This window comes from Myotis lucifugus, unplaced genomic scaffold (genome assembly GCF_000147115.1).
Source record: "Myotis lucifugus unplaced genomic scaffold, Myoluc2.0 scaffold_44, whole genome shotgun sequence".
Lineage (NCBI taxonomy): Eukaryota > Metazoa > Chordata > Mammalia > Chiroptera > Vespertilionidae > Myotis > Myotis lucifugus.
Genome location: NW_005871092.1, coordinates 6,226,325 through 6,242,130, shown reverse-complemented (window position 1 = coordinate 6,242,130; position 15,806 = coordinate 6,226,325). Strand labels below are relative to the sequence as shown.

The 15,806-nt window shown below is 34.4% G+C and overlaps 1 protein-coding gene across 1 annotated transcript in view; it reads right to left on the bottom strand.

The window, feature by feature from the left end:
- The window catches only part of ATRNL1 (attractin like 1), a 474,447-nt gene that overhangs the window by 337,480 nt on the left and 121,161 nt on the right, over positions 1 to 15,806 (bottom strand). The window contains exons 18-21 of the mRNA XM_023753345.1: positions 12,907 to 13,039; positions 8,537 to 8,718; positions 4,632 to 4,845; positions 2,699 to 2,887 (exon numbers count right to left, since the gene is read on the bottom strand). Coding sequence (XP_023609113.1) covers positions 2,699 to 2,887; positions 4,632 to 4,845; positions 8,537 to 8,718; positions 12,907 to 13,039 — 718 coding nt within the window. The remainder of the gene's footprint in view (positions 1 to 2,698; positions 2,888 to 4,631; positions 4,846 to 8,536; positions 8,719 to 12,906; positions 13,040 to 15,806) is intronic.

Below are 15,806 nucleotides of genomic sequence, written 5' to 3'. Positions count from 1 at the left end.
AGAAGTTCTCAGAAAGAATTATTCAGAACTCCAAGTTCCAGTCATTTCATTCAAGTGAACATGGAAAATACACTTTAGACATGCAAAACTCAAAAGGTTCCAGCCACAAGTATATTTAGAAAGAATTACTAAACTGTTCTCCAAAAGATGCACAGATAAGAGGGAATGAAATACAAGAAAGATTAGTGAGCAGAGAAAACAATTTAGATCTAATTCTAAATAATTTTTAGAAACTTCTTAACAGCATGAGAGCTTGGGTACCATTTCCCTACCTTTTAGCCTTTTTAATTATAAAATATACATAAAACACATACAAAGAAGTACATAAATCATAATACAACATAATGTAGTACAGTAATAAATTATATACAAATATATATAAATATATATAAATATATATCCTATCTAATAAAAGAGAAACATGGTAATTAGCCGTACCATGTAATATTGCCCTGATTAGCCAATGGGAAGCATAGTAACATGGTAATTAGCCGCTACCCTTCCCATTGGCTAATCAGGGCGATATGCAAATTAACTGCCAGCCAAGATGGCGGCCGGAAGCCATGCACTGAAGCGAACAGGGAGGCTTGCTTGCTCCAGTGACTGGCGGACTCCAACGTTCCCCACCTGACTTGCCGGCCTCTCAGCTGCAACTCTAAGCAACTATGTTGCAAATATAGAAGCTAAACTAAACCCCAGAAACCGGCTTTAGTCAGCCGGGCTTCAGCCACCCGGACCGCAACATTGTATCAAATACAGAAGGTAAACAAAGGCCAGAAACCTGCTTTCAGCAGCCGAGGCCTCAGAGCTAAAGCTGGCCCAGAATAAAAAAAAGAAAAAAGAAAAAAAGGAGCGGTTGGGAGCTTCAGTCACCCGCCAGCCTGAAAACGGCCCTCAGCCCCTCAGCCAGACTGGCCAGGCACCCCAGTGGGGACCCCCACCCTGATCCAGGACACCCTTCAGGGCAAACCAGCCAGCCCCCACCCGTGCACCAGGCCTCTATCCTATATAATAAAAGGGTAATATGCAAATTGACCCTAGCAGCAGAAAGACTGGAAATGACTGGTCACTATGACACACACTGACCACCAGGGGGCAGACGCTCAATGCAGGTGCTGCCCCCTGGTGGTCAGTGTGCTCCCACAGGGGGCGCTCTGCTCAGCCACAAGCCAGGCTAATGGCTGCCAGCACAGCGGTGGTGGCGGGAGCCTCTCCCGCCTCCTCAGCAGCACTAAGGATGTCTGACTCCAGCTGAGGCCTGTTCCCTGCTGGCAAGTGGACATCCCCCGAGGGCTGCCGGGCTGCCAGAGGGATGTCTGACTGCCAGCTTAGGGCTGTTCCCCCGGGGAGTGGGCCTAAGCCAGCAGATGGACATCCCCCAAGGGGTCCCAGACTGCGAGAGGGCACAGGCCGGGCTGAGGGACCCCCCCGAGTGCACAAATTTTTGTGCTCCGGGCCTCTAGTATATCCTATCTAATAAAAGACAAAAAGGGTAATTGACCGTACCTTCGCTATGCTTCCCATTGGCTAATCAGGGCAATATTCAAATTAACTGCCAACTAAGATGGCGGCCGGCAGCCACGCAGCTGAAGTGAGCAGGAGGCTCACTTACTCCAGTATGGAGGAAGCCAAGGTTCCCCGCCTTCCGGCTCTGAGCTCCAAAAGCAACAAAGTTTCAATTATAGAAGCTAAACAAACCCCAGATACCTGCTTTCAGCAAGCCAGCTCTCAGCTCCAGTGACAGCAACAAAGTTTCAATTATAGAAGGTAAATAAATCCCAGAATAAAAAAGGAAAAAGAAAAAAAGGAGAGGCTGGGAGCTTCAGTCGCCGGCCAGACTGAAAACAGCCCTCAGCCCCTCATCCAGACTGGCCAGGCACCCAAGTGGGGACCCCCACCCTAAAGGGGGTGTGCCACACATTGTCTCAAATTCCTACAAGGCCACCAAGTGCCATCAGTGGTATTATGCAATTCCCTTGGCAGTGATATCCTGATGCAATTTGTCTTTGCAAGAAAAGCTATTCTCATAACCACGCTGTACCCAGTAACCAGAAGCACCATCATTCTACAGTCCTTATGAAACACAACACCAACAAGGGGCCAGGATCTCCTCCTGCCAGCCCAGAACCACCCTGCTGACACCACTCACCTTGTGATGACAACCCAGACTATAAGCCTGCCTTTGTAGCAGCTGTGCCACCACGGATATGATATTCTTGCCCAAAATGCTTACCTTGAATCTAATAATTAAAAAAGGCTAATTTGAATCTAATCATGAAGAAACAACTGGACAAATCCAAATTGTGAAACTTACAAAACAACTGGTACAGATTCTTTAAAAAATACCATAGGCATTAAGACAGAGAACTCATGGGAACTGGCCTAGGTTGAAGGACACTAAAGAAACACAGCAAAGCAATCTGTGACCTTGAAAATGTTACGCCGTTTGCAACATGCACTCAGAGTCAGGGAATGACAAATGCGCAAAATGTTAACAGGTTGGGGCAGATACTTAGTGGAATTCAAAATGACACTATAATATAAATCAGGAGGTCACAGCACTAAAGTTTTAAAATGAGCTGTAACACCATTTTTTCTCATTTTTTAAAACTTCCTCAAATGTTTAATTCCTCTGCCCATCGTAGAATAGTGACTGAAGTCACTGTTGAATGACCAGTCCCTGTACATAAGCACTTACGAGAGCAGGTAGCGGTCTGCCACTCCAGACACTGTCCGTATGGGAAGGAGATGATGTACGCATTGGAGTCCACGCAGCGCTTGGTGCTGCTGCACCACATGCACTCCATGCCGTTGCTGGTGCAGTTGGAACACGAGGTCCGTAAGGAGCACGGCTTCTTGCACGGCCTTGCATTCTGATTTGGACTAACTGAAATAAACCAACAAACATAATTATTTCATTTGTAAATGTATTTTGGCACAAGTGAATGGGGTTTGCTGTTCAGGGACTATTTCCATTAAGCCAAGTGAGGAATAAAAATTTAAGCAATAATGGCATGATAAGGTTAAAAATGAACTATACAATACAAAATATACATGATGTATTATATACATGGACACTTGAAACCTACTTAATTTTATTAACCAATGTCACCCCAATAAATGCAGTAATTTTTTAAAAAGTGAAGATATGTCAATACTTCTTAAATTTATTTTAAAATTTATAATTTCTAGGAATGTTTAATCCTTTACAAGGTACATAAAGATGTGTAACTTAAAAACTATAAATATAAATCTAATACATGACCTAACTATTCTATCTATTAGCTAAATACCATGTACCTTATCAAAGCAAATGTCCTGTCAGTGAATATGCTGCTTATATGAACAATAAAAATAAAATAATTTACTATAAAATCTCTACCTAAAATATAGTATTTATCACACCCATTAGAATGACTACTATTTTTTTAAAATGTTGACAAGAATGTGGACAACTCAGAATCCTTGTACATTGTTGCTAGGAATGTAAAATGGTGCAGCATCTATGGCAAACAGCATGACAATTCCTCAAAAATTAAACATAGAATTGCCATATGATGTAGCAAGTCCACTTCTGGCTAAAGACGGGAAAGCAGGAACTGAGACAGATATTTGTACACCTATATTCATAGCATCATCATTCACAATAGCCAACAGGAGAAGCAACTCAAGTATCCATCAGTGGATGAACAGATAAATAAAATGTGGTGTACACATCCAATGGGTTGAAAAGACATGAAATTCTGACACCTGCTACAACATGGATGGGCTTTAAGGACATTGTGCTAGGGCCAATAAGCATCACAAAAGGACATAACCCTTATGATTCCACCTATGAGGTGCCTAGAGTAGTCAAACTCATAAAGACAAAAAGTACAAGGTGGTTGTCAGGGGCAGGGAACAGCGGTTTAAAGACTTACTGATTAACGGGTATAGAGTTTCAGTTTGGGAAGATAAGTTCTGGAATTAATGGTATTGATAGATGCACAACAGGGGAATTTACTTAATGACCCTGAACTCTACATTGAAAATGGTTTAAAAAGTCAATTATATCTCAGTAAAACTGAAAAAATGTGGTTAAACTTGTAAATTTTGTTATAAATTACTGCAACAAAACATACAATCTTTAAAAAGAGAAAATAATTTAATATTCTTTTCTTACTTCATTTAATTAAATCCATTCCACAAAATGTAACAAAAATGCCTCTTTTTACCTTTCAACTGAAATACCAGATATGTAAGATTAAAGTGGTTCTAAATTAGTTGTTAATCTTAAAGACAAATCTTTCTTCCAAAGGCTATTATTATAAAAGTAAAAGACATTAACACATTAAGAATAGATTCTTAATATACTATAATCAACTATAACCATATGTTCAAAATCTCACTATTTCGACCAAAAAAGTAAAGACTGTTTTAGACAATAAAATGTATTCTTTTCACAAGTTAATGCTAAGGTCACTAGCAGTAAGTGAGGAATGTGGATAAATTTCAAATCTACATGGGGATCAGCATCATGAGAAGATGGCCAAGGTTACTCCAGGCCCACAAACCATCACACTCTGGAAGGGATGGTGGAGAGAGGGTTGGGACCATGTTTTAAAGAAATACTAGTCTACTAGACTACTTACCAACAGGTTTTTCACAGACAAGGCCATCTGCCATAGACGTACAAGGGTTCGCTTTTAAGCCCGCCACTGCAGCCCTTTCTAGGTATGCACAGAACCCAGAATCGTTGGGCTCACCGGGAAGCCACTGCAGTGTTGTGTTTGTAAAGGGAGACATGTCTTCCCAGCCCCAGTAGGATATGTTGATCTTGCGCAAGCCAACCCAAGGTGCTACTTTCTGTAAACGATAGCAAGGAGGACATTAAAAACAGTTAGATGTAAAATACTGTCATATTCCTTAGAAAACAGTACATTGACATTAAAAATTACATTTGAAAATATGTAGACCAGCTATACCCTTGTAAAGGTATATTTTTGTATATACATGGTTGTTTAAATCATGTTTCTGTGAGAAATGAGCACTGAAAACTCCCATTCTATTAATTTCTTAACATCATTCGAAAACACTTCCACTTTAATTAGAAGATAATATATTTCTTTTCTAAGTTACGAAGCTAATAAGATTATATTATAATGTTACGTGCTTCAAAACTCTGCATTTTCCTTTTTTTTAAATTATGGACTGTGTCTCCATTTAATTCTTTAACAAAATATAAGACATATATATCCAGTATGCATTTTAAATACATTGCACAAATGTTCATAGATAGCTTATAAAGGTGGCCATAGGTCTGGAAATTTGTCAAGTATATAAATACACTTTATAATAAAATTTAATACACTTCACATAGTTAACACTCAACAAATATTTCTTAAATAAAATTAAAATATGTATATTCACTATGACAGTAGATTTCTTAAAACCTAGTGGAGTACTGTACACCCAGTAGGTAGTCAATAAATTTTGCTAAACAAAGTTCATTAGAACAGAGATAGTTACTTTCCACCATCCAATTTCTGAGACACAGACAATACTTAATAAATAACGTTTCTAATTATAAATATACACATGCTGCTATGCCTTGTGATCCTCATATATTTCATACATTAATCTAAAAGGTACTTTTATAACAAAAAAGCTCTAACATTTTTACAGTTCTTGATAATAACAGCAGGAGTCAATCCAACATAGATATTTCAGATTAATGATTGTGCTTCCCTTTACAGCTACACTGCCTATATTTCTGAACTACTCATAGTACAGACAAGTCATTTAAAATGAAGTATTACTCCCTAACTCATCATGATAAGAATCTTCAAGGAAGAGAAGAACAGAAAAATGAAGCAGTTGATAAAACATTTAAAGTAACTATTACCCAGTAAATGAACTGCACAGGCAGTTGAAAATGAAAGATAAATTACTATATTGAGAAAATTTACAACAGCACACCATAAATCACGGCAACATTTCATTAGCCATTTCCGATAAGTAAATGATCATCTGACCCAGGATATCTCTTTAAAGTGCATGAATTTGTTGATCTTTATTTGCCAAGGTAGGGTTATCTCCAGTTTATACAACTGCAGTGACTCAGGATATAATTCATTTTCTATAAAGATATGCTTAATGGAATGTCACCTTGCAGAAGTTCCCACCTTTAAAATTTTGCTAAAGCTCAGCTTTCTAATGAAACAGAACATTCTTCATTTGCAGGGAATGCTAGTCCACAAACTATGAAACTAAGTACATCACACATCCAAAAAAATAGCCCAATCTTTATGCTGTACATTAGTAGGCAAGAAAAAAAGAACAATTAAAACAAGTATCCTTGAAATATGCCACTTTTAAAATAGCACACTTCAAGATTATAGTGTAAGAAATAAAAATATATTTTATAAACAAGGAAAAAAGCAAGAGAGTTAATGCCAAATACTAGTACTTGCTATAACTCAAACAATGTGGATTTATTACCAATAAAGTCTACATAGGTGATACATATTCAGTAGGACTACTTTCCAAAGGGTCACTGGGAATTGTCTCTGAATTTTATAATTAAAGATACGAAGCTTCTGGTTTCTAATGAATATTAACAGATCTTATGTTGTATGACCCATATGACTAAAAATAAAACTTTATAAATATACCTTGTTACATTTTTCTGAACAGACTGACAGCTTTCGGGAGCAAGGTGTAGGGGGGGGAGACTGGATGAAAGAAGGTGAAGAGATTAGCCAAAGAACATATATGCATAACCCATGGACACAGACAATAGTGAGGTGATGGCCAGAGGGGAAGGAGGGTGGGTACTGGGTGGAGATAAGCAAAGGGGGTAAGGGGAATAGGGAACATCTGCAATAGTGTCAACAATAAAAATAAAGTTAAAATAAATAAAACGAAATGAAAAGCTGTCCAGAGACATGTTTTAAGTGAGGAAAATAAACTAAAGAACAATATTTACACTGTACCATTTGGGTAAAAGAATACTCATAAAAACAAAACTATAATTTTGTTTCCACTTATGCCTGTAAATACTTGGAAACATGACTGAAGGATGCCTATCTCTCAAAGTGCAATCTGAGAAGAGGTGGACTACAAAGAGATTCTTTTAATGTATGAGAGAGTATTCCTTAATAAGTTAAAGCATTTTTAAAATGTTACCTTTGAAAAATAAAGAAAAAAATGTCAGAAGAAAAATCAATCAATCAATCAATCAAAACATCTTTCCTCCATGACATACACCCTTCCTATCATATACATCTTATCCTTCAACCATAAGGCTGGTATTTCTCAAACAAATTGGATTTAGTCAATTATTTTAAAGTAAAATAAGTCAGACAGAGAAAGACAAATACCATATGATCTCACTTATATGTGGAACCTTAAAAAACCAACAAGCTCATAGATACAGAGAACAAAGAAACTGGTGGTTGCCAGAGGCAGGGACTGGGGTTGGGGGGAAAAATGGGTGAAGGGGTCAAAAGGTACAAACAGCTAGTTATAAAACAAATCATGGAGTTGTAATGTACAGCATGGTTGACTATAGTTGATAATACTGTATTGCATATTTGAAAGTTTTCGAGGGAGTATATCTTAGAACTCATCACAAGAAAAAAAATTTTGTAACTATGTATAGTGATAGATATTAACTAGATTTGTTGTGATCATTTTCACAATATACACAAATATTGAATCATTATGTTGTACACCTGAAACTAATATATATCAATTAGACCTCAGTTTTTAAAATGCCCTCAAAGCATTTCAAGAAGTATATGAACTGTAAGGTTATTTCAAAATAGATTTGATAAATTATTTCCAAATTTTTTATTAATGTTCCTAGGAATTGAGTATATGTTAATATTCCAAGAAGAGAAAATAAATAGTGTCAATTCTTCTTAGAAATTTCTTATAAAATGATATTTTGATACCATATTCCATCTTGTATGGAAATATTTTCCATAAACTCTCTAGAAAATTGAAACTGTTTCCAACTTTTCATTTATCTTCCACCTACCTTAAATATTGATTTTAGTCCTATTAACCATTAGTGTATTATTTCAAGCAAGTCAGTATCTTGAAAAATAGCATAATTCAAAAACTTAACTCACAATGCACACATACACATGCACAAAATATACATATATACAAATGTAGCCAATGTTTGGTGTTTTTATTATGAGTTTTTCAAGTTATAAAATAATAATACTTCAAAAAAATTATTACATTATATGCCCTGTTTTTTCAGTATATTTAGTCATATGAGTTCTTCATAAAATAATGCATTGGTTTACTGTGCAAAATGTGAGATGAGTAATATAGAAAACCTTACTACTAAATCCACATACTAAATGAGTCCTCTACCAGTTCACTTTTGAAATCAGTTCCACTTTACTTCCAAGATTTAGTATAAGTAATGCCTTAAATTACAAAAATAATTTATTTAATATTTATTTTACACGGCTATTCATTGCCAATAATTATAGTATTATCAGATTATTTACATAATAAAAGTAAGTATAGCTGTTACCTGCTGGGTATATTTTTGTATTTCATCCAGAACAAATTCTACTTCTTTTGAGGATGTTAATGAAGCAAGGTTTCCGCTAAGATTATAGCAATAAAGTTTTGCATTATCATAGCTTTCTCTACTGGTATTGATTCTGAGACAAGCATCCCCAATATGATTCCATCCTTCTCCACAAAGATGAGCTAGAAAAAAATAACATCTTAATTTTAGATTACGAAAAAGCATGTGCATTTTTTCATTTATTTCAAAATTCTAAATAGAATTTCTGTATTTAGTTAAATAATTTTAACAATAAAGTATTTAAATATGTCAATAGACTGGACAAAATTTGTCTAATAAATTAGTACATAATGGGAACAGAAGAGCCTAATTTTTTCTTCAATTTTAAACAAAAGGTATAGCTCCATAACATCTGTTAAAATATGTTGACTATTTGCTAACTTTTCTCTGTAAGTCTAGTGTATTGGCATATGGTATCTAACAAGTAAAATGACTACTATATTACAATATTTACATCCTAATGTCCAATTTACAAAATACAAGCGCACTCAAATAAGAAAATAAACAGCATATAACAAAGCAATTTCAAAGTTATTCCTATGACTGTAGCTAATTGTCTTCCCAATTTAATTTCCATAGTCCAGGTATATTATTTTGATATAAGCTTGGTTCTTTGATTCTTTAATTATATTTGTAGGGAGAAAATTCTCATTTCATTATATTTCTGTAAGAAGCTGTAATCTGATTTTTAATATTTCTTTTTACACAGCTCTTAAGGTCTTTCTAAAGTTTAAACACACTATTCAGTAATAGTGATTTATCCTTAGAGTTCAAACTAAACTTAAAACAGTACACCAATTTTCTAAAACACAGATTCATGCCCTAGCTGGTTTGGCTCAGTGGATAAAGCATCAGCCTGTGGACCAAAGGGTCCTGGGTTCAATTCCAGTCAGGGACATGTACCTCGGTTGCAGGCTCCTCCCCGGCCTGGGCCCTAGTCAGGGCTCGTGCAGGAGGCAACCCATCGATGTGTTTCTCGCACATCGATATTTCTCTCTGTCTTTCCCTCTCTCTTCCACTTTCTCTAAAAATCAATGGAAAAATATCCTCATGAGATGAGGACTAAAAAATAAACAAATAAAAATAAAACACAGATTCATAAATACAAAGGTATGCACTAGTGTACACTAATTAACAAAGCAGTATTTCCTTAACACCCTGATCTATAAAGTCTGACTACATTTTAGTTTCCATATCACATTAAGTAGCTCTGTGCCTCCAGCCCTTTCAGCCTTGGATGCATTAGTGCAGCCTTTAGGGATTGTTCTAGCACTGCTGTTCTCAAACATGTTGGTTCAGTAACTCTGGAGGACTCCACTAATCTTTTCTTTCCCCGTTTTACATGTATTGGTTTTGACCACATAAAAATTGAAGCTGATCATTTCAAGATATAATTGTTTTATTTAAAATTATAATTTAAAATTCAGACTGACAGTTGGACAGAGGGTAGCGGGTTTGCGTGACTAGGTGAAAAGATGAAGGGCTCAAAAAGTACAAATTGGTAGTCACAGAATAGTCACAGAGATGTAAATGACAGCACGGGAACATAGTCAATAAAATTGTAATAATTATGAGTGGGGCCAGGTGGGTACCTGAAATATCAGGGGGAAGGCTCTGTGAAGTGCATGGCTGCCTAGCCACTATGCTGTCTGTACACATGAAACTAACAGAATAACATTGACTGTAAACTGAAACTGAAAAAATTTTTTAAAAAAAACAAACAAAATAAAATTAATTACAAATACATCCAGCTTCTAGGATGTTTTGCCCCTTATGCCATATTCAGGCCTAATCTCTCCCTGAGAAAGAGTGGCTGAGAGTTCAAATTAGGGCCCTGGCATCAAAAAATTAAGATGTACTGATAAACAGAAGGATGAGTAGACAGAGAGGTCAGGGATTAAGTAGAGCTTTTAAAACGTCATTGCAGAATCTAGGGTGTGGGTATTGGGTGTCCTCTCTAATATTCCTTCCATTTTTCTATATAGTTGAAATTTTCCCTATAAAATGTTCAGAAGAAATATTATACCTTTAAATAAATAATATATTTAATTTTTTAACTATAGTCTCCAAATAAAATAGTGAAAAGTGTAGCATTGTTTTACATTTGTGCAAATCTCTTTAATGGTTGTTTAATATAGCTGTTTTCTCACATCTGCTTCTACATTCAATCTATTGAAATCATATATTGCATAGCTTTGGAAAACTCCATAGTAAATGCATGCATGAGAATTTAAAATGCAAATAATATCTCAATATTATTATTTTGACCTCATGGACATGCTAAAGTGTCCCTGAACAGGAGACTGTTCTTTAATAACTGCTGTTCTATTAATTTGGGTACCATGAATAAGACACAGTGCCTGGAACATAGTAACCCCTCAATAAACTAATTACCACTTAATAAGACTGTGTAAAACACCTTTGGTTTCATTTTCAGGCTACACATACAGCAATCTTCCTGTGTTCTAGAATCTTGAAGTCCCAATCACTTTAAGGAAATAGTTTAAAAGTTAAATTATGGCTTTTTCTAACATTACTGAATCAAGGAAGGATTTAGATATTATTTTGCCAGCCCCCCCGCTTTTTTTCCTGATGCCAAAAATAACTGATTGACAAACTACACAAGTGAAAAACAAAGCAGGGGCCTTTGGGGCTAAACTAAGGCTTTTGTAGTATTGAGCATCAACTCAGCTTTAGAGTTAAAGGGATAGCAGTTAATTTGGTAAATGAGTTTAGTGAGATAAATTCAAATTGCCACGTTTACATGAGATCAATTTAAAAAATGCAATTCACAAATTTTAATGAAAGAGTGCAACTGCTATAGCTGGGCCCTCCATTTAGGATTTACTTCCTTGAGATGAGTAAAAAGAAAAGCACACTGTATATATACCCACTTGATTGCTCAGTAAATATGAACACAGAACAAGGAAGTTAGTGTATAATCAAATACTCCATTGTGTTTATTGTACTGTACTTATTATTCTTCAAAATATTAGCCTGGTCAAGTGGAGCCCTTACACCAAACCACAGTCTTTTCCTGGGCAATGAGTGTGTAGGGACTACGGAATATAACTGTGCTACTGTTTTTGAAAACCTCCACTGATAACCAAATTCCTTTCTTATTGAAGCAATCTTCCTTTACACACATTCCTTTCAGTCAAATAGGATTTTAGCCCAGGATTTACTCTGTCTTCTTAAAGAGACTTGTAAGTATTTTTATTGATCTATATGTCGATTTTAGAGTTTAACACTTAGAAATCAATATTACTTTCAAGTTTAGTGTCATCTCACTACTGCTTCTCAAATCCTGCCCAGTGCATTCCTACTCTCTAATTTTCTCAAAGTGAACACACACCTAACTATATCACTATTTAAAAACACTACAGGTCAGTATGTAAACAACGTTTAAAATTTGAATAAGCAAACATTCCAACATCTCAATGATACTTTTAAAGCAATCTAATTTTTACTTAATTACATGAACTTGTAAGAAAGACATACATCCTGGGATGGAATTTTCCAATACATTTTAAAATTGAATAGTTTCAGAAAATTTTTATGAAAAAATAAAAAGCATGGATTGGGAAAGGCAAAAAATTGAACTGATATAGAACACACAGTTAATAGTTACTTCTGCCTTCACAAGATATGCAATCTGAGCAAGTCACTAAACTAGTGTGCGTGTCTCAGTTTATCTGTATAACAAGAACATGAAACTGGTTAAATATCTATATTACTTTTTAATTTTCTGATCTTCTCTTGTATATTTAAAAAGAATCATAGTTGGGGTCTATTAAGAAGAGTGTTAACTGTAAAAACTAAATTGAAATTGATTTTTAAAATAAGCTTTGCTCCCATTTGTGCAACTCAGATTCTCATTAAATCACATATTTATTATAAATGTTATAATTTATAATTTTTAAAAAGCAGTTAGTAAAAAAATAGTTCCCAGAATTTTAAAAAATGGCAAAAAACAAATCAAATGTCAAAATATCAACATTTGTTCAAATTTGGCACTCAATAGGAGTGCTTATTATTTTCTATGCTAAGATATAAATTTTGAAAACTGGAAGAGAATTCTGATCAAGTCAATAGTATAAAAATAATACAAGAAACCTTAAACATCTTAAAAGAATTGGAAGTAAATGTACAAATATTCTTGCAGAAACAATGCTATTACTACTCCAATATTATTGCTTATGTGCTACTGATTTAATTTTAGAAAATGGAATGTTCTTACTCAAAGCTCTTTACTACAATGTTACTCATCTGTGGACTGTAAAACTCATTTACCAAACTGAAAATTTCACCTGGTAAAGCCTGGCATTCCTGTTGTCTCTGATCCCACTGGCAATTCAAGTTTAGTGAACAGCTTTTACAGCTGGTAAGTTTGTTACAAATCTGCTCATTTCTCACATGGCATTTGGTGTAGTTTTTCACAGACTAGAAAGTTAAAAGATAAAACGTTATTTTTCACCTTTGTACAGCAATGATTCTTAAACCTCAGTGTATATAAATTACCTGATGAACTTTAAAGTACAAATTTCTGACTCCTGTTCTACTTAATCAAAATCTCTATTTAAATAAATAAATAGTAATTTATTTAAACCACAGTTCTTGGAATTGGCAGTGTGCTTATTGAAAAAAAATGTGGCAAATTACACAATTTGAAACAGAAACCATCTAATGAAAACATTTTCTATTGAATTTGATAACAGGCTTCCAATTCAATAAATAAGGTCAATACACAAAGTCATGTCTCTTAATGATCACATGAAAGAATTCTAAGTCATAATGAAACTATCATACAAATCCCTGGGAAAGAAGTAGAAATGGTAAGTAGTAAAATTTAAGAGATGCTTTATTAGAATTCAGTACAATTTAAAAAGATAAATTATTATCTCAATAACAAACTAATTTTACTCCCACAGGCCTAAATACTGGTTTTGGTTAATTGATGTTTCTCCTGTATTTGTCACATTGCTTTTATCCAGGCTGCAAACAACCTGCAAAAGTCACATTGTGATCAATCCTACTATAGAATGTAATCATATTTCAACTAATTCCAGCACTAAAAGGTTAAAGGTTAGGAACTTTAGTGGTAGCTCCCTACATACACCAAGATTCAGGTCGCTCACATATTAACAACAGCTATGATAAAACCGACCTGGTGAAAATCAGACACTGACATTTTTAGCTTAACTCTTTCTGTAACTCTTCTTTGAGAAAAACTCAGAAAGGACTTAATGCTATATCCTGGCCCTATTTTTACTTTTGTTTTTCTCTGTGGGTACAAATGTGTGCCTCAGGCTTTCTCAAATAAGGAAGCTAAATATTTCTTTTCAGCCAGTGATTTTAACAGTTAAAATTTAGTTATAACTATCCCACATATAAAAACAGTAAAAAGCAATTTTCATCCTCTTACATACTTTAAATATCACCCCACCAAACATTTATTTATAAACTATTATACTTTCCTACATAAAACACATGACAGTCATCTCCATTCCGAAGATAGTAATTCCTTCAGAGCAAATTACATATACTATAAGGTAACATATAAAGTACATAGAAACTCATTTTTATCTTTATTCATCCTAAAAATATAACAAAAGATATAATTTTTAAAATTTCAAATGACTTTGTGACTTTTACTCAACCATATTTTCATTAGAAACATATTAACTTTCTGGTCATTTAATCTAATTCATACCTTTTTGTTTTCATATAATAAATAGATCTTAGTGTTGGTTTATATAATCATTATAGTTCCAAACATTTGCCCCCTAACTGAAGAGAAACAAATTTACTTGAATAATCTGACAAATAGAATAGCCTATAAAAATGACCAAGAGAATGGATAAAGAACATTTTAGAATAAGAGAAAGAATAACAGATTAAGGCTGCCCTTAGAATATCAATGGTATAATTAGAGTCACCATCCAAGTAACTATACTGCTCTTCATTAACAACAATATAGTCATTTATTGGCACTGAACCAATACAATAGATGAAACTACATTTCAATTACACACAGCACCAATTTAATCAATTATGGAAGGAAGTTGACTGTTATTCTGAAACATGGCTGGCATTTTGGGGTCTAATGAAGCAGATGTACGTACATTATAAACCAGACTATGAGGACTAACCACTACTATATTGATCTTCACTCTAACATAGATATAAATTCAAAGTGAAAATATGTGAGAAGTAAGCAGGCTAGCTGAACTATTAGAGCAAAATATATGCAAATTGCAGTAAATATGATTAAATAATGAAGTAGGATATCAACAGATATCATTTACACTAAAATCTCGTAGACCTTTCTGTACTCATTAGCATTTGGTTTAACTTCATCACCAGACACTGTGATAAAACTGTCTAAAAGACACATCACATCAAAGTCTAAATTACAAGTGAGGACCATCTGCTCACTTACACTACCTTACCCACTGCTTTCCTTGTTAACACATTATCAAAAACAAAACATAAAGAAAAAAAAAACACTTTATAAAATGAATATACTTGACAGCAACTTATTTAACAAATTTTTTTAGATATGCCCATTTTCACTGAGTGTTAATGTCTAAACACAAATTAACTCAGGTTTATTCAACACAGCTGTAAATAAAATCTGCTTGCAATTTTTATCTAATAACATTCTCTGATTTAGTCCCTTATGCCCATGCTTGACTTGTATTTCCACATGACTCACTAAAATAACTCATTAGATGAATATTAATCCACGTATAAAAAATGTAATTCAAATTTTCAAAGAAGAGTCATGTCATATTAACATTAAACAAATAACACTGAAGTATGTATTGTTATTAAAGAAACTTACCCCACTGGAATGTGTGCAGGGTGGGGCAAAAGTCAGTTTCCAGTTGTTTGTATAGAAAATAATACAATAATTAATAAATAATACAAGAATAAACTCCGTGGTTCGCATACTCACAACTATAAACCGACTTTGGCCCCATCTTGTATGAAAGCAAAAGGACTCAACCCAATGAGTCAATAACTGAAAATTTTCCTCCACTTTAAGTTTTGAATAATATTGTAGACTAGAATCATAGAACTTAATGTTTGGAACTATGATTGGTACTGGAGAAAAATTATAGATGATACAGAGTTTTTACTTAGTTTTCAAACCCTCTTTTCTTTACCTTTTACCACTACCTGCTATCTGTAAAAACAAGTTGAT